This window comes from Oncorhynchus nerka, linkage group LG4 (genome assembly GCF_034236695.1).
Source record: "Oncorhynchus nerka isolate Pitt River linkage group LG4, Oner_Uvic_2.0, whole genome shotgun sequence".
In the NCBI taxonomy this organism is placed as follows: domain Eukaryota; kingdom Metazoa; phylum Chordata; class Actinopteri; order Salmoniformes; family Salmonidae; genus Oncorhynchus; species Oncorhynchus nerka.
This window is the reverse complement of record NC_088399.1, coordinates 47,728,572-47,750,993: the sequence shown is the minus strand read 5'-3', so window position 1 is coordinate 47,750,993 and position 22,422 is coordinate 47,728,572. Positions and strand designations below refer to the sequence as shown.

General features: G+C 46.5%; 1 protein-coding gene across 1 annotated transcript in view; it reads left to right on the top strand.

Moving 5' to 3' along the window:
- The window catches only part of LOC115126408 (uncharacterized), a 46,647-nt gene extending 24,691 nt beyond the window's left edge, over positions 1-21,956 (top strand). Inside the window, exons 3-11 of the mRNA XM_029656021.2 lie at positions 6,992-7,110; positions 7,203-7,292; positions 14,049-14,169; positions 14,295-14,434; positions 15,853-16,055; positions 16,350-16,459; positions 17,783-17,924; positions 18,035-19,977; positions 20,118-21,956. Coding sequence (XP_029511881.2) covers positions 6,992-7,110; positions 7,203-7,292; positions 14,049-14,169; positions 14,295-14,434; positions 15,853-16,055; positions 16,350-16,459; positions 17,783-17,924; positions 18,035-19,977; positions 20,118-20,125 — 2,876 coding nt within the window. The 3' untranslated portion in view covers positions 20,126-21,956. The remainder of the gene's footprint in view (positions 1-6,991; positions 7,111-7,202; positions 7,293-14,048; positions 14,170-14,294; positions 14,435-15,852; positions 16,056-16,349; positions 16,460-17,782; positions 17,925-18,034; positions 19,978-20,117) is intronic.
- The last annotated feature ends 466 nt before the right edge of the window (positions 21,957-22,422 follow it).

Below are 22,422 nucleotides of genomic sequence, written 5' to 3'. Positions count from 1 at the left end.
CCTCAATAACTTTAAAAGAAAAATGAAAAAGACAGGATAGGACAGGATAGGAGGACAGGACAGTAAAGGACAATATAGGAGGACCGGACAGTATAGGAGGAAAGGACACACAGGGCAGTATATGACAGGACAGGGCAGTATATGACAGGACAGGGTAGTATATGACAGGACAGTGTAAGGAGAACAGGACAGTATATGACAGGACAGGGCAGTATATGACAGGACAGGGCAGTATATGACAGGACAGGGTAGTATATGACAGGACAGGGTAGTATATGACAGGGCAGGGTAGTATATGACAGGACAGTATATGACAGGACAGGGCAGTATATGACAGGACAGGGCAGGATAAGACAGGGCAGGGCAGGATATGACAGGACAGGGCCTGACAGGGCAGTGTAGGAGAACAGGGCAGTATATGACAGGACAGTATATGACAGGACAGTATATGACAGGGCATGACAGTATATGACAGGACAGTATATGACAGGACAGGACAGTATATGACAGGGCATGACAGTATATGACAGGACAGTATATGACAGGACAGGACAGTATATGACAGGACAGTATATGACAGGACAGGACAGTATATGACAGGACAGGACAGTATATGACAGGGCATGACAGTATATGACAGGACAGGGCAGGATATGACAGGACAGGGTAGTATATGACAGGACAGGGTAGTATATGACAGGACAGGGTAGTATATGACAGGACAGGGTAGTATATGACAGGACAGGGCAGTATATGACAGGACAGTGTCAGGAGAACAGGACAGTATATGACAGGACAGGGCAGGATATGACAGGACAGGGTAGTATATGACAGGACAGTGTAAGGAGAACAGGACAGGACATGCTGATGTGTTGTTGTTCATAATGTGGCTTTCATAGTAATGCTTTTTGTATCCTGTCACTTCCTTCTGCCTGCACTTCCTCTCCAACTGGGGCAGTATCAGAACACCCACACACGCACCTGCCATCCCTTTCCTGTGGTCCAGCCAGGTGTATGTGTGTAGATGAACTGGCTCATTCTGGACTACTGTAGTTTCCCTTCGAGTGTGAGCCCCCCCCATCTCCCATCTAACCAGACCGGAGCGGAACTGAAACCTAAACTTAATGTTAACTAACTCTCTGAATGTACAGTACTGTACTGTAGTCTCCCACGCCTCTGTCTCTAGGATACCTGAAACCAGACCTGAAACCAGATCTAACCCAAATTGAATATCAAGTAAAGCTGCATATCCTGTCCTGTATTGTATTGTAGTGTAGAGAGACAGTTTAGCCCCCCTCCCGTCTCACAGACCACATCTCTGGCGTGGTGTGCAGCGTGTTCGTGTGAACTCTTCACCTCGCCAGCACACAGAGCCCAGTAGAGGATGGAGAGAGAGTAGAGGAAGGGAGGCAGGAAGGGATGTTAGTGAAGGGGGACAAAACAAAGCAAGGGAGGAGGGAGGTTAGACAGAGGGTATAGGGTTACTGTGTAGAGCGACAAGTTGTGAAAGTGGAAAGTTACTAAATCTTTCCAATTTGTTATGTTTCATTGAATGAAGTTAAATATTTCACATTTTGTACAGCCCTGTGTGCTCACTACCGGTACTTTTGCAATGCTGGATGTATTAGGTGACATTATGATGCTTTGAGTCTGCAGTGAAAGAAGTGTGTACATCGTCCTGACTCTTTTAGTTTTTAGGTTGTGGAGAGATGCTAGTTCATCAAAGAGTCTTTTATTTTGTAAGGAGGGGAAGGGGACTTGGAAATAAAGAGTCAAGACGAGTCATTGGGAGAAGGAAAGGAGAATCGCAGTGCTGAATGAACGCCAGCCAGAGAACAGAGATTAGATTACAACTGGCCTAGAGAACACAGACCTTCAACTACTGCCTTTAGAACCAGAAGCCATACGAATACAGACTTCAAGCTAAGGACTACAGCCATAAAACTGCTGCCGCTGACAACTCAAACGACCTCCATGAGTTATCTGGTGACCCTCCACACACACGGCTCATATGAAGCGATAATCATTTTCTCTGCTTTCTGCCATGTCCTGTTGTCATACTCACACAGGGGAGGGCTGCTAGTAGAGTAATAGTTAATAGAGTTAGAGTAATAGAGTTAAATAATAATATTTATTTTTTTAGACCTTTATTTAACTAGGCAAGTCAGTTAAGAGCACATTCTTATTATCAATGACGGCCTAGGAACGGTGGGTTAACTGCCTTGTTCAGGGGCAGAGCGACAGATTTTCACCTTGTCAGCTCGGGGGATCCAATCTTGCAACCTTACAGTTAACTGATCCAACGCTCTAACCATTGCACTCCACGAGGAGCCTGCCTGTTACGCGAATGCAGTAGAAGCCAAGGTAAGTTGCTAGCTAGCATTAAACTTATCTTATAAAAAACAATCAATCAATCATAATCACTAGTTATAACTACTAATCCAGGTTAGCAGGCAATATTAACCAGGTGAAATTGTGTCATTTCTCTTGCGTTCATTGCTCGCAGAGTCAGGGTATATGCAACAATTTGGAGAGCCTGGCTCATTGCAAACTAATTTGCCAGAATTTTACGGAATTAAGATATAACATTGAAGGTTGTGCAATGTAACAAGAATATTTAGATTTAGGGATGCCACCCGTTAGATAAATTACAGAACGGTTCCGTATTTCACTGAAATAATAAACGTTTTGTTTTCGAAATGATAGTTTACAGATTCTACCATATTCATGACCAAAGGCTCGTATTTCTGTGTGTTATTATGTTATAATTAAGTCTGATTTGATAGAGCAGTCTTGACTGAGCAGCAGCAGGCTCGTAATCATTCATTCAAACAGCACTTTCATGCGTTTTGCCAGCAGCTCTTTGCAAGCACAGCGATGTTTATGACGTCAAGCTTATCAGCCTAATGGCTAGTGTAACCGATGTGAAATGGCTAGCTAGTTAGCTGGGTGCTAATAGCGTTTCAAACGTCACTCGCTCTGAGACTTGGAGTAGTTATTCCCCTTGCTCTGCAAGGGCCGCGGCTTTTTATGACGTCAAGCTTATCAGCCTAATGGCTGGTGTAACCGATGTGAAATGGCTAGCTAGTTAGCTGGGTGCTAATAGCGTTTCAAACGTCACTCGCTCTGAGACTTGGAGTAGTTATTCCCCTTGCTCTGCAAGGGCCGCGGCTTTTGTGGAGCGATGGGTAACGATGCTTTAAGTGTGGCTGTTGTCGATGTGTTCCTGGTTCGAGCCCAGGTAGGGATGTTACACTGGCAATACTATAGTGCCTATAAGAACATCCATTAGTCAAAGGTATATGAAATACAAGTGGTATAGAGGGAAATAGTCCTATAAATACTATATTAACTACATCCTAAACCTCTTACCTTGGAATATTGAAGTCTCATGTTAAAAGGAACCACCAACTTTCATATGTTCTCATGTTCTGAGCAAGGAACTTAAACGTTAGCTTTCTTACATGGCACATATTGCACTTTTACTTTCTTCTCCAACACTTTGTTTTTGCATTATTTAATCCAAATTGAACATGTTTCATTATTTATTTGAGGCTAAATTGATTTGATTGATGTATTATATTAAGTTAAAATAAGTGTTCATTCAGTATTGTTGTAATTGTCATTATTACAAATACATTTAAAAAATTGGCCGATTTAATCGGTATCTGCATTTTTGGTCCTCCAATAATCGGTATCGGTATCGGCGTTGAAAAATCGTAATTGGTCGACCTCTAGCTGCTAGTGTGTGTGTAAGGCCTGTAGGAAGTCACTGATACTCTTGTCTGTTCCAGAAATAGCCCAGTGAAACATGATCAGGGACGTATTGCAGCGAACTAGAATCTGAAGTCAATTGTCTACTGTTTGCTGATGATCTGGTGCTTCTGTCCCCAACCAAGGAGGGCCTACAGCAGCACCTACAGTTGAAGTTGGAAGTTTACATACACCTTAGCCAGATAAATTTAAACTCAGTTTTTCACAATTCCTGACATTTAATCCTAGTAAAAAATTCCCTGTCTTAGGTCAGTTACGATCAGCACTTTATTTTAAGAATGTGAAATGTCAGAATAATAGTAGAGAGTGATTTATTTCAGCTTTAATTTCTTTCATCACATTCCCAGTGGGTCAGAAGTTTACATACACTCAATTAGTATTTGGTAGCATTGCCTTTAAATTGTTTAAATAGGGTCAAACGTTTGGGGTAGCCTTCCACAAGCTTCCCCCAATAAGTTGGGTGAATTTTGGCCCATTCCTCCTGACAGAGCTGGTGTCACTGAATCAGGTTTGTAGGCCTCCTTGCTCGCACACGCTTTTTCAGGTCTGCCCACAAATGTTCGATAGGATTGAGGTCAGGGTTTTGTGATGGCCACTCCAATGCCTTGACTTTGTTGTCCTTAAGTATTTTTGCCATAACTTTGGAAGTATGCTTGGGGTCATTGTCCATTTGGAAGACCCATTTGCGACCAAGCTTTAACTTACTGACTGATGTCTTGAGATGTTTCTTCAATATATCCACATAAGTTCCATCCTCATGATGCCATCTATTTTGTGAAGTGCACCAGTCCCTCCTGCAGCAAAGCCCCCCCACAACATGATGCTGCCACCCCCGTGCTTCACGGTTGGGATGATGTTCTTCGGCTTGCAAGCCTTCCCCTTTTTCCTCCAAACATAACGATGGTCATTATGGCCAAACAGTTCTATTTTTGTTTCATCAGACCAGAGGACATTTCTCCAAAAAGTACGATCTTTGTCCCCATGTGCAGTTGCAAACCGTAGTCTGGCTTTTTATGGCTGTTTTGGAGTAGTGGCTTCTTCCTTGAAGAGTGGCCTTTCAGGTTATGTCGATATAGGACTCGTTTTACTGTGGATATAGATATTTTTGTACCCGTTTCCTCCAGCCTCTTCAAAAGGTCCTTTGCTGTTGTTCTGTGATTGATTTGCACTTTTCGCACCAAAGTACGTTAATCTCTAGCAGACAGAACGCGTCTCCTTCCTGAGCGATGTGACGGCTGCGTGGTCGCATGGTGTTTATGCTTGCGTACTATTGTTTGTACAGATGAACGTAGTACCTTCAGGCGTTTGGAAATTGCTCCCAAGGATGAACCAGACTTGTGGAGGTCTACAATTGTTTTTCTGAGGTCTTGGCTGATTTCTTTTGATTTTCTCATGATGTCAAGCAAAGAGGCAATGAGATTGAAGGTAGGCCTTGAAATACATCCACAGGTACACCTCCAATTGACTCAAATGATGTCAATTAGCCTATCAGAAGCTTCTGAAGGCATGACATCATTTTCTGTAATTTTCCAAGCTGTTTCAAGGCACAGTCAACTTAGTGTATGTAAACTTCTGACTCACTGGAATTGTGATACAGTGAATTATAAGTGAAATAATCTGTCTGTAAACAATTGTTGGAAAATTACTTGTGTCATGCACGAAGTAGATGTCCTAACCGACTTGCCAAAACTATAGTTTGTTAACAAGAAATTTGTGGAGTGATTGAAAAATGAGTTTTAATGACTCCAACATAAGTGGATGTAAACTTCTGACTTCAACTGTAGATCTTCTGCACAGATTCTGTCAGACCTGGGTCCTGACAGTAAATCTCAGGAAAACAGAAAAAATGGTGTTCCAAAAAAGGTCCAGTAGCCAGGACCACAATATCCATCTAGACACCGTTTCCCTAGAGCACACAAAAAAACAATACATACCTCGGCCTATACATCAGCACCTCAGATAACTTCCACAAAGCTGTGAACGATCTGAGAGACAATGCAAGAAGGGCTTTCTATGCCATCAAAAGGAACATAAAATTTGACATACCAATTACAATCTGGCTAAAAATACTTGAATCAGTTATAGCTCACCAACCAAGAATTCACAAAATGGGACAAAAAACAAATTGAGACTGCTAAAATATCCTCCACGTACAATGTAAAACACCAAATAATGCATGCAGAGCAGAATTAGGCCGATACCCGCTAATTATCAAAATCCAGATAAGAGCCCTTAAATTCTACAACCACCTAAAAGGAAGCGATTCCTGAACCTTCCAGAACAAAGCCATCACCTACATACAGATGAACCTGAAGAAGAGTCCCATAAGCAGGCTTGTCCTGGGGCTCTGTTCACAAACACAAACACACCCCTCAGGACAGCAACACAATTAGACCCAACCAAATCATGGAAATAATTAACAAAAAAACAGAGCAAACTAGAATGCTATTTGGCCCTAAACAGAGACCGAATACCTGACCCAAACTTAAGGAAAGCTTTGACTATGTACAGACTCAGTGAGCATAGTCTTGCTACTTTCAAATTTTTATTTTATTTAACTAGGCAAGTCAGTTAAGAACAAATTCTTATTTTCAATGATGGCCTAGGAACAGTGGGTTAACTGCCTGTTCAGGGGCAGAAGGACAGATCTGTACCTTGTCAGCACGGGGGTTTGAACTTGCAACCTTCCGGTTACTAGTCCAACGCCCTAACCACTAGGCTACCCTGCCACCCCAAAAACAAAAGGCTGCTGTAGGCAGACCTGGCTCTCAAGAGAAGACAGGGTATGTGCACACTGCCCACAAAATGAGATGGAAACTGAGCTGCACTTCCTGCACAGCCTTACAGCCCATGTCCTCATTTTTGAGCCCATGTCCTCATTTTTAAAAATCAGACCTGGATTAACCTCTGTCGGATGATTTCAGAAAGTAGCTTTTTTCATCCAAGTTGGATGTGATCACACCATCATGCATTTTCTCTTCTTTCAAACGGCCAAACAGTTATTCTAAAGACAGCGATTTGTAGTTTGTTAGAATCTTATGTGTATAAACCCATCATTTATTAGCTTAATAGGGGCTTTAAATATTTACCTAAAAAATTGCAGGGTCTCAAAGGCTTCAGACAGTCCTGTCTCCATCTCAGGAGTGTACTGTACTCTAGAAATACATTTAAGGACTAACGAACAAAGTCGTGTTTGATCTCCTCTCCTGTGTTGCAGCGACCCTCCAGAAGAAGAGTGAGTGTCCGGCCGCCCTCGTCAGTGGGAACGGGAGGAACGGATGGACATCCACTTCTATAGACGGAGTCAGCCTCTCAGAGGGAAACCTACTGCTGCAGGTATAGCTGTGTGTGTGTGTGTGTGTGTGTGTGTGTGTGTGTCAGGTATTCCGTGTGTGTGTGTCTCATGTATCCTCTCTCTCTCTGCGTAGGCCCTGAATGGTTTTGTCCTGGTGGTGACCACTGATGGCTCCATCTTCTACGCCTCTCCAACCATCCAGGACTACCTGGGCTTCCACCAGGTACAGCGTCTTCGGGCAAATACCCCTTGACTCTTTCCACATTTTGTTACGTTACAGCCTTATTCTAAAATGGATACAACAAATAAAAATGCTCAGCAATCTGCACACAATACCCCATAATGACAAAGCGGAAACATGTTTTTTTATTTCAAAATGAAAACTGAAATATCACATTAACACGTATTCAGATCTTTTGTCATGAGACCAAAAATTGAGCTCAGGTGCATCCTGTTGAGATGGGTATACAACTTAATTGGAGTCCACCTGTGGTAAATTCCATTGATTGGACTTTTTATTTTTATTTCACCTTTATTTAACCAGGTAGGCAAGTTGAGAACAAGTTCTCATTTACAATTGCGACCTGGCCAAGATAAAGCAAAGCAGTTCGACACATACAACGACACAGAGTTACATATGGAGTAAAACAAACATACAGTCAATAATACAGTATAAACAAGTCTATATACGATGTGAGCAAATGAGGTGAGATAAGGGAGGTAAAGGCAAAAAAAGGCCATGGTGGCAAAGTAAATACAATTTGGCAAGTAAAACACTGGAATGGTAGATTTGCAATGGAAGAATGTGCAAAGTAGAAATAAAAATAATGGGGTGCAAAGGAGCAAAATAAATAAATAAATTAAATACAGTAGGGAAAAAGGTAGTTGTTTGGGATAAATTATAGGTGGGCTATGTACAGGTGCAGTAATCTGTGAGCTGCTCTGTCAGTTGGTGCTTAAAGCTAGTGAGGGAGATAAGTGTTTCCAGTTTCAGAGATTTTTGTAGTTCGTTCCAGTCATTGGCAGCAGAGAACTGGAAGGAGAGGCAGCCAAAGAAAGAATTGGTTTTGGGGGTGACTAGAGAGATATACCTGCTGGAGCGTGTGCTACAGGTGGGAGATGCTATGGTGACCAGCGAGCTGAGATAACGGGGGACTTTACCTAGCAGGGTCTTGTAGATGACATGGAGCCAGTGGGTTTGGCGACGAGTATGAAGCGATGGCCAGCCAACGAGAGCGTATAGGTCGCAATGGTGGGTAGTATATGGGGCTTTGGTGAGAAAACCAAGATACTTCCTAGAGCTGGCCTCCCGGCCAAACTGAAGAATCGGGGGAGAAGGGCTTTGGTCACGGAGGTGACCAAGAACCTGATGGTCACTCTCAGAGCTCCTCAGTGGAGGTGGGAGAACCTTCCAGAAGGACAATCATCTCTGCAGCACACTACCAATCAGGTCTTTATGGTAGAATATCCAGATGGAAAACACTCCTCAGTAAAAGTGTTGCGTTTACGCACTGAAGGTAGGTAAGGAGTCAAACGCAGGAGAGCAGAGATGTCAGTGTAGCGTATATTTTAATAAGGGCAAGTCCCAAAAAATGGTACAGTACAATACCCAAAAACAACGCCCAAGACCATGGGAACTAACAGTACTCCCATAAGGCGCAAAAACACAACGCACCTTACTATAATAAACACACACGAAATACACTGAGGAAAGCCTCCACAAGCAACAAGAAAATAATCCCACACAAACCTAAGCGGGGAAACAGGTAGGTAAATATACACACAGAAATTAAAGCAAATGATAACCAGGTGTGAATGAACCAAAGACAAAACAAACGGAAAAGAAAACATGGATCGGTGATGGCTGGTACGCCGACCCCAGAGCGCCGCCCGAACAGGGAGAGGAACCACCGACGGTGGAAGTCGTGACAAAGAGGTACATACATGACAGCCAGCTTGGAGTTTGCCAAAAGGCACCTAAAGGACTCAGATCATGAGAAACAAGATTCTCTGGTCTGATGAAAACAAGATTGAACTTTTTGTCCTGAATGCCAAGCGCCACGTCTGGAGGAAACCTGGCACCATCCCTACAGTAAAGCATGGGGGTGGCAGCATCATGCTGTGGGGGTGTTTTTCAGCGGCAGGGACTGGGAGACTTGTCAGGATCAAGGCAAAGATGAACGGAGCAAAGTGCAGAGAGATCCTTGATGAAAATCTGCTCCAGAGCTCTCAGGACCTCAGACTGAGGCAAAGGTTACATTTACATTTAAGTCATTTAGCAGACGCTCTTATCCAGAGCGACTTACAAATTGGTGCATTCACCTTATGACATCCAGTGGAACAGTAGTGCATCTAAATCTTTTAAGGGGGGGGATTAGAGGGATTACTTTATCCTATCCTAGGTATTCCTTAAAGAGGTGGGGTTTCAGGTGTCTCCGGAAGGTGGTGATTGACTCCGCTGTCCTGGCGTCGTGAGGGAGTTTGTTCCACCATTGGGGGGCCAGAGCAGCGAACAGTTTTGACTGGGCTGAGCGGGAACTGTACTTCCTCAGTGGTAGGGAGGCGAGCAGGCCAGAGGTGGATGAACGCAGTGCCCTTGTTTGGGTGTAGGGCCTGATCAGAGCCTGGAGGTACTGAGGTGCCGTTCCCCTCACAGCTCCGTAGGCAAGCACCATGGTCTTGTAGCGGATGCGAGCTTCAACTGGAAGCCAGTGGAGAGAGCGGAGGAGCGGGGTGACGTGAAAGAACTTGGGAAGGTTGAACACCAGACGGGCTGCGGCGTTCTGGATGAGTTGTAGGGGTTTAATGGCACAGGCAGGGAGCCCAGCCAACAGCGAGTTGCAGTAATCCAGACGGGAGATGACAAGTGCCTGGATTAGGACCTGCGCCGCTTCCTGTGTGAGGCAGGGTCGTACTCTGCGGATGTTGTAGAGCATGAACCTACAGGAACGGGCCACCGCCTTGATGTTAGTTGAGAACGACAGGGTGTTGTCCAGGATCACGCCAAGGTTCTTAGCACTCTGGGAGGAGGACACAATGGAGTTGTCAACCGTGATGGCGAGATCATGGAACGGGCAGTCCTTCCCTGGGAGGAAGAGCAGCTCCGTCTTGCCGAGGTTCAGCTTGAGGTGGTGATCCGTCATCCACACTGATATGTCTGCCAGACATGCAGAGATGCGATTCGCCACCTGGTCATCAGAAGGGGGAAAGGAGAAGATTAATTGTGTGTCGTCTGCATAGCAATGATAGGAGAGACCATGTGAGGTTATGACAGAGCCAAGTGACTTGGTGTATAGCGAGAATAGGAGAGGGCCTAGAACAGAGCCCTGGGGGACACCAGTGGTGAGAGCACGTGGTGTGGAGACGGATTCTCGCCACGCCACCTGGTAGGAGCGACCTGTCAGGTAGGACGCAATCCAAGCGTGGGCCGCGCCGGAGATGCCCAACTCGGAGAGGGTGGAGAGGAGGATCTAATGGTTCACAGTATCGAAGGCAGCCGATAGGTCTAGAAGGATGAGAGCAGAGGAGAGAGAGTTAGCTTTAGCAGTGCGGAGCGCCTCCGTGATACAGAGAAGAGCAGTCTCAGTTGAATGACTAGTCTTGAAACCTGACTGATTTGGATCAAGAAGGTCATTCTGAGAGAGATAGCGGGAGAGCTGGCCAAGGACGGCACGTTCAAGAGTTTTGGAGAGAAAAGAAAGAAGGGATACTGGTCTGTAGTTGTTGACATCGGAGGGATCGAGTGTAGGTTTTTTCAGAAGGGGTGCAACTCTCGCTCTCTTGAAGACGGGAGGGACGTAGCCAGCGGTCAGGGATGAGTTGATGAGCGAGGTGAGGTAAGGGAGAAGGTCTCCGGAAATGGTCTGGAGAAGAGAGGAGGGGATAGGGTCAAGCGGGCAGGTTGTTGGGCGGCCGGCCGTCACAAGACGCGAGATTTCATCTGGAGAGAGAGGGGAGAAAGAGGTCAGCGCACAGGGTAGGGCAGTGTGAGCAGAACCAGCGGTGTCGTTTGACTTAGCAAACGAGGATCGGATGTCGTCGACCTTCTTTTCAAAATGGTTGACGAAGTCATCTGCAGAGAGGGGGGGGGGAGGGGGAGGAGGATTCAGGAGGGAGGAGAAGGTTGCAAAGAGCTTCCTAGGGTTAGAGGCAGATGCTTGGAATTTAGAGTGGTAGAAAGTGGCTTTAGCAGCAGAGAGAGAAGAGGAAAATGTAGAGAGGAGGGAGTGAAAGGATGTCAGGTCCGCAGGGAGGCGAGTTTTCCTCCATTTCCGCTCGGCTGCCCGGAGCCCTGTTCTGTGAGCTCGCAATGAGTCGTCGAGCCACGGAGCGGGAGGGGAGGACCGAGCCGGCCTGGAGGATAGGGGACATAGAGAGTCAAAGGATGAAGAAAGGGAGGAGAGGAGGGTTGAGGAGGCAGAATCAGGAGATAGGTTGGAGAAGGTTTGAGCAGAGGGAAGAGATGATAGGATGGAAGAGGAGAGAGTAGCGGGGGAGAGAGAGCGAAGGTTGGGACGGCGCGATACCATCCGAGTAGGGGCAGTGTGGGAAGTGTTGGATGAGAGCGAGAGGGAAAAGGATACAAGGTAGTGGTCGGAGACTTGGAGGGGAGTTGCAATGAGGTTAGTGGAAGAACAGCATCTAGTAAAGATGAGGTCGAGCGTATTTCCTGCCTTGTGAGTAGGGGGGGAAGGTGAGAGGGTGAGGTCAAAAGAGGAGAGGAGTGGAAAGAAGGAGGCAGAGAGGAATGAGTCAAAGGTAGACGTGGGGAGGTTAAAGTCGCCCAGAACTGTGAGAGGTGAGCCGTCCTCAGGAAAGGAGCTTATCAAGGCATCAAGCTCATTGATGAACTCTCCGAGGGAACCTGGAGGGCGATAAATGATAAGGATGTTAAGCTTGAAAGGGCTGGTAACTGTGACAACATGGAATTCAAAGGAGGCGATAGACAGATGGGTAAGGGGAGAAAGAGAGAATGACCACTTGGGAGAGATGAGGATCCCGGTGCCACCACCCCGCTGACCAGAAGCTCTCGGGTGTGCGAGAACACGTGGGCAGACGAAGAGAGAGCAGTAGGAGTAGCAGTGTTGTCTGTGGTGATCCATGTTTCCGTCAGTGCCAAGAAGTCGAGGGACTGGAGGGAGGCATAGGCTGAGATGAACTCTGCCTTGTTGGCCGCAGATCGGCAGTTCCAGAGGCTACCGGAGACCTGGAACTCCACGTGGGTCGTGCGCGCTGGGACCACCAGATTAGGGTGGCCGCGGCCACGCGGTGTGGAGCGTTTGTATGGTCTGTGCAGAGAGGAGAGAACAGGGATAGACAGACACATAGTTGACTACACAAGAGGCTACGCTAATGCAAAGGAGATTGGAATGACAAGTGGACTACACGTCTCGAGTGTTCAGAAAGTTAAGCTTACGTAGCAAGAATCTTATTGACTAAAATGATTAAAATGATACAGTACTGCTGAAGTAGGCTAGCTGGCAGAGGCTGCGTTGTTGACTATGTAGGCTAGCTGGCAGTGGCTGCGTTGTTGACACTACACTAATCAAGTCGTTCCGTTGAGTGTAATAGTTTCTACTGTGCTGCTATTTGGGGCTAGCTGGCTAGCTAGCAGTGTTGATTACGTTACGTTGCGTTAAAAGAACGACAATAGCTGGCTAGCTAACCTAGGAAATCGCTCTAGACTACACAATTATCTTTGATACAAAGACGGCTATGTAGCTAGCTATGTAGCTGGCTATGTAGCTAGCTATGTAGCTAGCTACGATCAAACAAATCAGGCCGTTGTACTGTAATGAAATTAAATGAAAAATGTGATACTACCTGTGGAGCGAAGCGAAATGCGACCGGATTGTTGAGTGCGGAAGTTCTGTTCGGTAGACGTTGGCTAGCTGTTGGCTAGCTAGCAGTGTCTCCTACGTTAAGGACGACAAATAGCTGGCTAGCTAACCTCGGTAAATTAAGATAATCACTCTAAAACTACACACTCTGAACTACACAATTATCTTGGATACGAAGACAGCAAAGACAACTATGTAGCTAGCTAACACTACACTAATCAAGTCGTTCAGTTGAGTGTAATAGTTGTGCTGCTAATCGGTAGACGGTGGACTAGCTAACGGTGGACGTTAGCTAGCTGGCTAGCTGCAGGGCAGTGTAGACTGCGTTAGGACGACGAAATACGATAATTACGCAATTATCTATGATACAAAGACGGCTATGTAGCTAGCTAAGAAGAAATTGCTAAGATTAGACAAATCAAACCGTTGTACTACAATGAAATGTAATGAAATGTAATACTACCTGCGGACCGAGTGCAGATGCGACCGCTCGCTCCAACCCGGAAGTACTCCAGGTTCACCTTCCAACAGGACAACGACCCTAAGCACACAGCCAAGACAACACAAGAGTGGACAAGTCTCTTTGGGATAACTCTTTGAATGTCCTTAAGTGGTCCAGCCAGACCTGAACCCGATCAAACATCTCTGGAGAGACCTGAAAATAGCTGTGCAGCGACGCTCCCCATCCAACCTGACAGAGCTTGAGAGGATCTGCAGAGAAGAATGGGAGAAACTCCCCAAATACAGGTGTGCCAAGCTTGTAGCGTCAAACCCAAGAGGACATGAGGCTGTAATCGCTGCCAAAGGTGCTTAAACAAAGTACTGAGTAAAGGGACTGAATACTTAAATTAGCAAACATGTCATAAAAACTGCTTTTTCTTTTTCATTATGGGGTATTGTGTGTAGATTGATAAGGGAAAACAACGATGTAATCCATTTTAGAATAAGACTGTAACGTAACACAATGTGGGAGAAGTCAAGGCATCTGAATACTTTCCGAAGGCACTGATCATAACTTATTGATTTATGGAATCGTTCGATGTAGAATTATGGACGTCTTGGGCACTATGTTTATGACACTTGTTGCATTCTGCATGTTAACTCTGGGTTCATTTCTGGATGAATATAATGCTGCCCAGTCTGATGTGGTGCACCAGAGTGTGTACGACCTGATCCACATAGATGACAGAGCCATGTTCCGGTGTCAGCTTCACGTCGCTCTCAACCCCAACCAGAACGACTCAGAGGCCGCACCAGACGGTGTGTACAGTACATGGACCACAGCACTCTGAAAATTTTTCTTTTAGTGGTTGGTCAGCTATTGATAGTACAGTCCCAAGTATCTCAAACATGTATCTAATTGGAATGTCATCTGTCTTCTGCAGCCAGGCAATCTAGCAGCAGGCCTCATGGTGAGTCTATGAGCTACCTGCCCCAGCACATCCCTCCAGACAACAGCTTCTTCCTAGAGAGAAGCTTCTGCTGTCGCTTCCGCTGTCTGCTAGACAACACCTCCGGCTTCCTGGTAGGGCCACATACAGATATGATAAATACATATACGGTTGAAGTCGGACGTTTACATACACTTAGGTTGGAGTCATTAAAACTTGTTTTCCAACCACTCCACAAGTTTCTTGTTAAACAAACTATAGTTTTTCCAAGTCGGTTAGGACATCTACTTTGTGCATGACACACGTAATTTTTCCAATAATTGTTTACAGACAGAATATTTTACTTATAATTCACTGTATCACAATTCCAGTGGGTCAGAAGTTTACATACACTAAGTTGACTGTGCCTTTAAACAGGTTGGAAAATTCCAGAAAATGATGTAATGGCTTTAGAAGCTTCTCATAGGCTAATTGACATCATTTGAGTCAATTGGAGGTGTACCTGCGGATGTATTTCAAGGCCTACCTTCAAACTCAGCGCCTCTTTGCTTGACATCATGGGAAAATCAAAAGGAATCAGCCAAGACCCCAGAAAAAGAATTGTAGACCTCCACAAGTCTGGTTCATCCTTGGGAGCAATTTCCAAATGCCCGAAGGTACCACGTTCATCTGTACAAACAATAGTATGCAAGTATAAACACAGCCATCATACTACTCAGGAAGGAGACGCGTTCTGTCTCCTAGAGATGAGCGTACTTTGGTGCGAAAAGTGCAAATCAATCCCAGAACAACAGCAAAGGACCTTGTGAAGATGCTGGAGGAATCAGGTTCAAAAATATCTATATCCACAGTAAAACAAATCTCATATCGACATATCTTGAAAGGCCGCTCAACAAGGAAGAAGCCACCGCTACAAAACCGCCATAAAAAAGCCAGACTGCATATGGGGTCAAAGATCATACTTTTTGGAGAAATGTCCTCTGGTCTGATGGAACAAAAATAGAACTGTTTGACCATAATGACCATCGTTATGTTTGGAGGAAAAAGGGGAGGCTTGCAAGCCGAAGAATTACCATCCCAACTGTGAAGCACAGGGGTGGCAGCATCATGTTGTGGAGGTGCTTTGCTGCAAGAGGGACTGGTGCACTTCATAGAATAGATGGCATCATGAGGAATCAAAATTATATGGATAGATTGAAGCAACATCTCAATCATATCAGTCAGGAAGTTAAAGCTTGGTCGCAAATGGGTCTTCCCATTTGAAGAAATAAAAGGTGAAATAGAATGATTTATCTACTATTATTCTGACATTTCACATTCTTAAAATAAAGTGGTGATCCTAACTGACCTAAGAAAGGGAATTCTTACTAGGATTAAATGTCAGGAATTGTGCGTTTAAATGTATTTGGCTAAGGTGTATGTAAACTTCTGACTTCAACTGTATTAAATGTGATCCATAGGTTAACCATAATCCATTAATGATATGGAGAGCACTCGCCTAAAAATACATGTGAATGAATCACTGTATGCAACACGAGCTCTCTCTCTCTAGGCGTTGAAGTTCCAGGGGCGTCTGAAGTATGTGTGTGGTCAGGGGAGGCTGGCGGATGACGGGGCCACGACCCCCGCTCAGCTGGCCCTCCTTGCCATCGCTGTGCCCCTGCAGCCCCCGGCTGTCATGGAGATCAGGACCAAGACTCTCCTCTTCCAGACCAAACACAGACTGGACTTCGCCCCCATGGGTATAGACACCAGGTACTGGAGTAACCCCCAAACCCTGTAGTGTGTTAACCCTTACCCTAAGCCTATGGGTATAGACACCAGGTACTGTACTGTGAAAGAAGGGGAAGCAATGTGTGCAATCTCCCATCACATCTCACAGCATCACTGACAACATTGTACCCTCCCTGGGACTAACATAGAGGGAACTTGAGAGGACAATGTTGGTTTTCTTCTAATAATATGTGCTACAGCATCGGACCATCATAAATTGACCTGTGTGTGTGTCTCTGCACATCTGTGTGTGTGTGTCTCTTCTATCCCCTCCAGAGGTAAAGTGGTGCTGGGTTACTCTGAGACAGAGTTGGTCACTAGAGGCTCAGGTTACCAGTTCATCCATGCTGCTGACATGATGTACTGCGCAGACAACCACCTCAAAAGTGAGTTAGATTGTAGTTACTCATTACACACACGCATATGAGTAAACATTTTCTGAAGCTTACATCTGGTGTTTTGCAAGCCAACATTCAGTATGATGCAGAGTCTGACTCCTTTCTCTCACCTCCCCTCTATATCTCTCTCTCCTCCCCTCTATATCTCTCTCACCTCCCCTCTATATCTCTCTCACCTCCCCTCTATATCTCTCTCACCTCCCCGCTATATCTCTCACCTCCCCGCTATATCTCTCTCTCCTCCCCTCTATATCTCTCTCTCCTCCCCGCTATATCTCTCTCTCCTCCTCCCCTCTATATCTCTCTCTCCTCTCCCTATACCTCTCTCTCCTCCCCTCTATATCTCTCTCTCCTCCCCTCTATATCTCTCTCTCCTCCCCTCTATATCTCTCTCTCCTCCCTCTATATCCTCTCTCCTCCCTCTCTACTATATCTCTCTCTCCTCCCTCTCTCTATCTCTCTCTCTCTCTCCCCTCTATATCTCTCTCTCCTCCCTCTATATCTCTCTCTCCTCCCCTCTATATCTCTCTCTCCTCCCCCTCTATATCTCTCTCTCCCCTCTCTCTCCCCTCTATATCTCCCCTCTCTCCACCTCTATATCTCTATCTCTCTCTCCTCCTCGCTATATCTCTCCTCCCCTCTCTCTCTCACCTCCCCTCTATCTCTCTCTCCTCCCTCTATATCTCTCTCTCCCTCGCTATATCTCTCTCACTCCTCCCCTCTATATCTCTCTCACTCCTCCCCTCTATATCTCTCTCTCCTCCCCTCTCTCTCTTTCACCTCCTCGCTATATCTCTCTCACCTCCCCTCTATATCTCTCTCCTCCTCGCTATCTCTCTCACTCCTCCCCTCTATATCTCTCTCTCTCTCTCTCCTCCTCGCTATATCTCTCTCTCCTCCCCTCTATATCTCTCTCTCCTCCCCTCTATATCTCTCTCACCTCCCCTCTATATCTCTCTCACCTCCCCTCTATCTCTCTCTCCTCCCCTCTATATCTCTCTCTCCTCCTCGCTATATCTCTCTCACTCCTCCCCTCTATATCTCTCTCACTCCTCCCCTCTATATCTCTCACTCCTCCCCTCTATATCTCTCTCACTCCTCCCCTCTATATCTCTCTCACACCTCCCCTCTATATCTCTCACCTCCCCTCTATATCTCTCTCACCTCCCCTCTATATCTCGCTCACCTCCCCTCTATATCTCTCTCACCTCCCCTCTATATCTCTCTCACCTCCTATATCTCTCACCTCCCCTCTATCTCTCTCTCCTCCTCGCTATATCTCTCTCTCACCTCCCCTCTATCTCTCTGTAGTGATAAAAACAGGAGAGACTGGTTTCACCATTTTTAGGCTGCTGACTAAGGCAGGTGTGTGGGTGTGGGTTCAGGCCAACGCCAGGGTCGTCTTCAAGGCAGGGAGACCCGACTTCATCGTCGTTCGACAGAAAGCCCTGACGTGAGCCTACTGTTGACATTTATCTTTACTCAAAATAGTTGTATCATTCCATGCTATGTTTTACATAAGGTATGTTTTAGTGGCCTTTGACCTTTGTCACCCATCTACAGGAACCAGGAGGGCGAGGAGCACCTGCGTCAGCGGAGAATAGAGCTTCCCTTCAACTTTGCCACTGGGGAGGCTCTGCTGTATGAGTCCTGTTCCTCTCTGGATACTGCCGTTATGCCTCCAGGACCACCCATCCCCCCAGGCCTCACTCCCCCAGGCTCCAGCCCTGAGGACAAGCACCTGGACCCTGCCTCTCTCCTGGGGTCCCTACTCTGTCAAGACCGCTCTGTTTACACTCAGTCCCAGGACCCTAGCCTGGACCTCCAGGACCTTTCCCCGGACTTAGACCTAGCCTTCCCTCAGGACCAGGACCCAGGCCTGGAGAGAGCCTTCCTGGACAGCCACGCTCTGCTGAGTGTCCCCGGTGAGGTCCAGGGTCCCCATAGGGCCAGATTGGTAGACCCCACAGCCCAAACCATGATGGACTCTCTGGGGGAGATCCTGGGGAAGATGGGGACGGAGGGCCTGGAGGGGCTGAGGTTGAAGGAGACAGAGCTGAGGGAGTGGGAGAGCACCCTCTTCAGGATCAACATGGAACAGCAGGATGTGACGGGGAAGCTGGATGATATCTTAGCCAATGATGTGTTCTCGTACGTGGAGGAGGCTCTGATGAGGGAGAATGATGGTGGATGTGTGATAGGCAGCTTGAGACAGGCCACTGAGCCAATAAACAGACTCCCTGCTCACAACACTGCCAATCCGAACACACTGGGCGTGTTCCCTCCCTCCCAGAGTTCCTTATTGCCAGGCAACAAGGGCTTCAATGGCGGGAACGGCTCACACAGTGAGAACCGATGGCAGATGGGTGGTCCACACATGACCTCTAAACTCAACAGCTATGAAGAGCAGAGGCTGCTGGGTAATGGAGTTGTTAGTGGCGTGGCGCACGGGGTGGGGTGTAGTCCTGGGATTGTTAGAGAGCCACACAGCGTTGTAAACACAAACATACTACCCAAGGCTGCTCACACGTTTGCAGGGCAACGGACTCAAGGAAGTGGCAACCGAACGGTCCCACAACCATCCCATATTAACAACCAACCGGAGTCCTGGATACCCTCCATCCAAAATATTATCCTTAATAACCACAGCCCTGTTCCTCTCCCAAACTTCTACAATATTCTCCCTGAGGCCTTTGACCAAACCATGCAGCCCAGCCTGGAGTTATACCACTCTGGGACTGGAGATGCAAAAAGGCAGTTCTCAGGGCAGCCCTGTCCGGGTCCTTCATACCAGGACCCAAGGCAGCCTTGGCAACAGCCACGGCAAAGTACACAATGGCAACCTTGGCAGATACCACAGTGTTTTCCAGCAAAGCCAGTAAATGGACTCTGTCACACACACCCCAAACACACCACACACATACCGTCCAATAACGCATCCAGAACTCAAACACTCTCCGGCAACTGTATGTTTGAAAAAAGGCCTTCAAATATCAGTGGCCTTACACCTGCCCAAAACAGGTCACACAGTCCCATACCTGCCCCAACTCAGTCCAATGGACCCAGACCCACTCCCATTCTTTCCAATGACTGTAGAATCAGCTTCTCTACCCAGGCCCCCAAATTCTTTGTGCCTTACCCTGAAGCATCTCTAATCCCAAGACCTTCTTACCCCCAAACCTCCATTCCTAACCCAACCTACCCCACAGCCGCCATCCCTAACCCCATCCCTGCCCAATCCAAAGGGGCTCAGCCAGGGGAGGGCATGGCAGCTCTCCCTGCCTGGTCTGGGGCTCCATACCTGGGCATGAAGCATCTCCCAGGCCCCTTTCCCAGCCCCCAGCTGGTTCCCCGGAGCTCCAGGGGGGATGGCAGCTGTAATAATCCCAGTGAAGGGAGCTTGACGCTGGGTGAGAGGGGGTTGGAAGGCAGCCTTTTTTCTGGATGTCCGATGCCAGGATTTCCTCCTGAGAACGGATCTGTACAGTCATCTTTATTCTACACAGGTGAGAGTGCTACAATCCATTTTACTACTGTTTTAGCAAGGTTCTGGGGGGCCTCCCATCCTCACAAGACTTGTAGGTACTGGAATGTGACTTACAATGACCCTCCAATGTGATGTGTGTCTTCATCTGTCCCTCCATAGGTCCCTAGCAGTTCCAAACGGTGATGTGGATCCTTTTCTCTTCACTGGCCTGGCTAACAGAACCACCAACATCTCCTAGACTCTAGAACTTAGAGGAATACAACAAACCATCTCCACCGTGGCACCATCAACATCTCCTGGAGGAATACAACAAACCATCTCCACCGTGGCACCACCAACATCCCCTGGAGGAATACCACAAACCATCTCCAACCGTTGCACCACCAACATCTCCTGGCGGAATACAACAAACCATCTCCACCGTGGCACCACCAACATCTCCTGGAGGAATAGAACAAACCATCTCCACCGTGGCACCACCAACATCTCCTGGAGGAATACAACAAACCATCTCCACCGTGGCACCACCAACATCTCCTGGAGGAATAGAACAAACCATCTCCACGTGGCACCATCAACATCTCCTGGAGGAATACAACAAACCATCTCCACCGTGGCACCACCAACATCCCCTGGAGGAATACCACAAACCATCTCCACCGTGGCACCACCAACATCTCCTGGAGGAATACAACAAACCATCTCCACCGTGGCACCACCAACATCTCCTGGAAGAATACCACAAACCATCTCCACCGTGGCACCATCAACATCTCCTGGAGGAATACAACAAACCATCTCCACTGTGGCACCATCAACATCTCCTGGAGGAATACAACAAACCATCTCCCCCGTGGCACCATCAACATCTCCTGGAGGAATACAACAAACCATCTCCACTGTGGCACCATCAACATCTCCTGGAGGTATACATTTCAACAACACTAAGCACATATCCAAGCCCAGACTTGAACCTGATCGAACATCTCTGGAGAGACCTGAAAATAGCTGTGCAGCGACGCACCCCATCCAACCTGACAGAGTTTGAGAGGATCTGCAGAAAAGAATGGGAGAAACTCCCCAAATACAGGTGTGCCAAGCTTGTAGCATCAAACCCAAGAAGACTCGAGGCTGTAATCACTGCCAAAGGTGCTTCAACAAAGTACTGAGTAAAGGGTCTGAATACATATGTACAGTAAATTTAATATTTCAATTTTTGCTTTATCATTATGGGGTATTTGTGTAGATTGGAGGGGAATTTTAAAAAAAAAATCATTTTAGAATAAGGCTGTAACGTCACTGTGGAATTAGTCAAGGGGTCTGAACACTTTCCGAATGCACTGAATATAATAATTTAAATAGAAAAGAACGGATTGATGCGTCAAATGTTGTTTTGTATATCAGTTCATAAACATGATCCCATGGTACTGAGACATCAAAAATCAAGATCCTAAATGACCTGGCTCCCCCTCCACTCAGTATTTTTGTTAAACAGAAAACCCAAACAAATGGCAGCAGATCCACAAGGTCTGCCATGAGAGGTGACTGTATAGTGCCCTTAAGGAAAAGCACCTTTTTAGTAAATCCGCTTTCTCTGTGATAGCTTCCCTTGTCAGGAATACACTGCCATCAGACACACATAACTGCACCACATATCACACTTTCACAAAATGCATGAAGACATCGTTAAAGGTCAATCAGATTTGTGAACATAATCCCTAGCTGTGTATTGCCGCTTTCCATGTTGTCTGTTGTCTGTAGCTTGTGAGATGTGGAAACACTTTGTTGCTTTTATGAATTTTGTCTTGCTGCTTTTTGTTCTATGTTGCTCTGTCTGTATGCTATGTCTTGCTTGTCCTATGTTGCTCTGCGTGTGCTTACTGCTCAATGATTGTCTATATTGTAATAGTTTTTAGCCGGCTGGCTAAATCCGGCACTTTTACAGAAACGTTGATTAATATGAACTGTCCCTGTAAAAATAAACTCAACTCAATTCAATGTTATGAAGAGTGATCAGATAAATTGCAATTAATTGCAAAGTCCCTCTTTGCCATGCAAATGAACTGAATCCCCCAAAAACATTTCCACTGCATTTCAGCCCTGCCACAAAAGGACCAGCTGACGATCACTCTGTCATGCTGATTGAGTTCGAATAACAGACTGGAAGCTTCAAAAGGAGAGTGGTGCTTGGAATCATTCTTCTTCCTCTGTCAACCATGATTACCTGCAAGGAAACACGTGCCGTCATCATTGCTTTGCACAAAAAGGGCTTCACAGGCAAGGACATTGCTGCCAGTAAGATTGCACCTAAATCAGGAGAGCGGTTCAATTGTTGTGAAGAAGGCTTCAGGGCACCCAAGAAAGTCCAGCAAGCACCAGCACCCTCTCCTAAAGTTGATTCAGCTGTGGGATCGGGGCACCACCAGTACAGAGCTTGCTCAGGAATGGCAGCAGACAGGTGTGA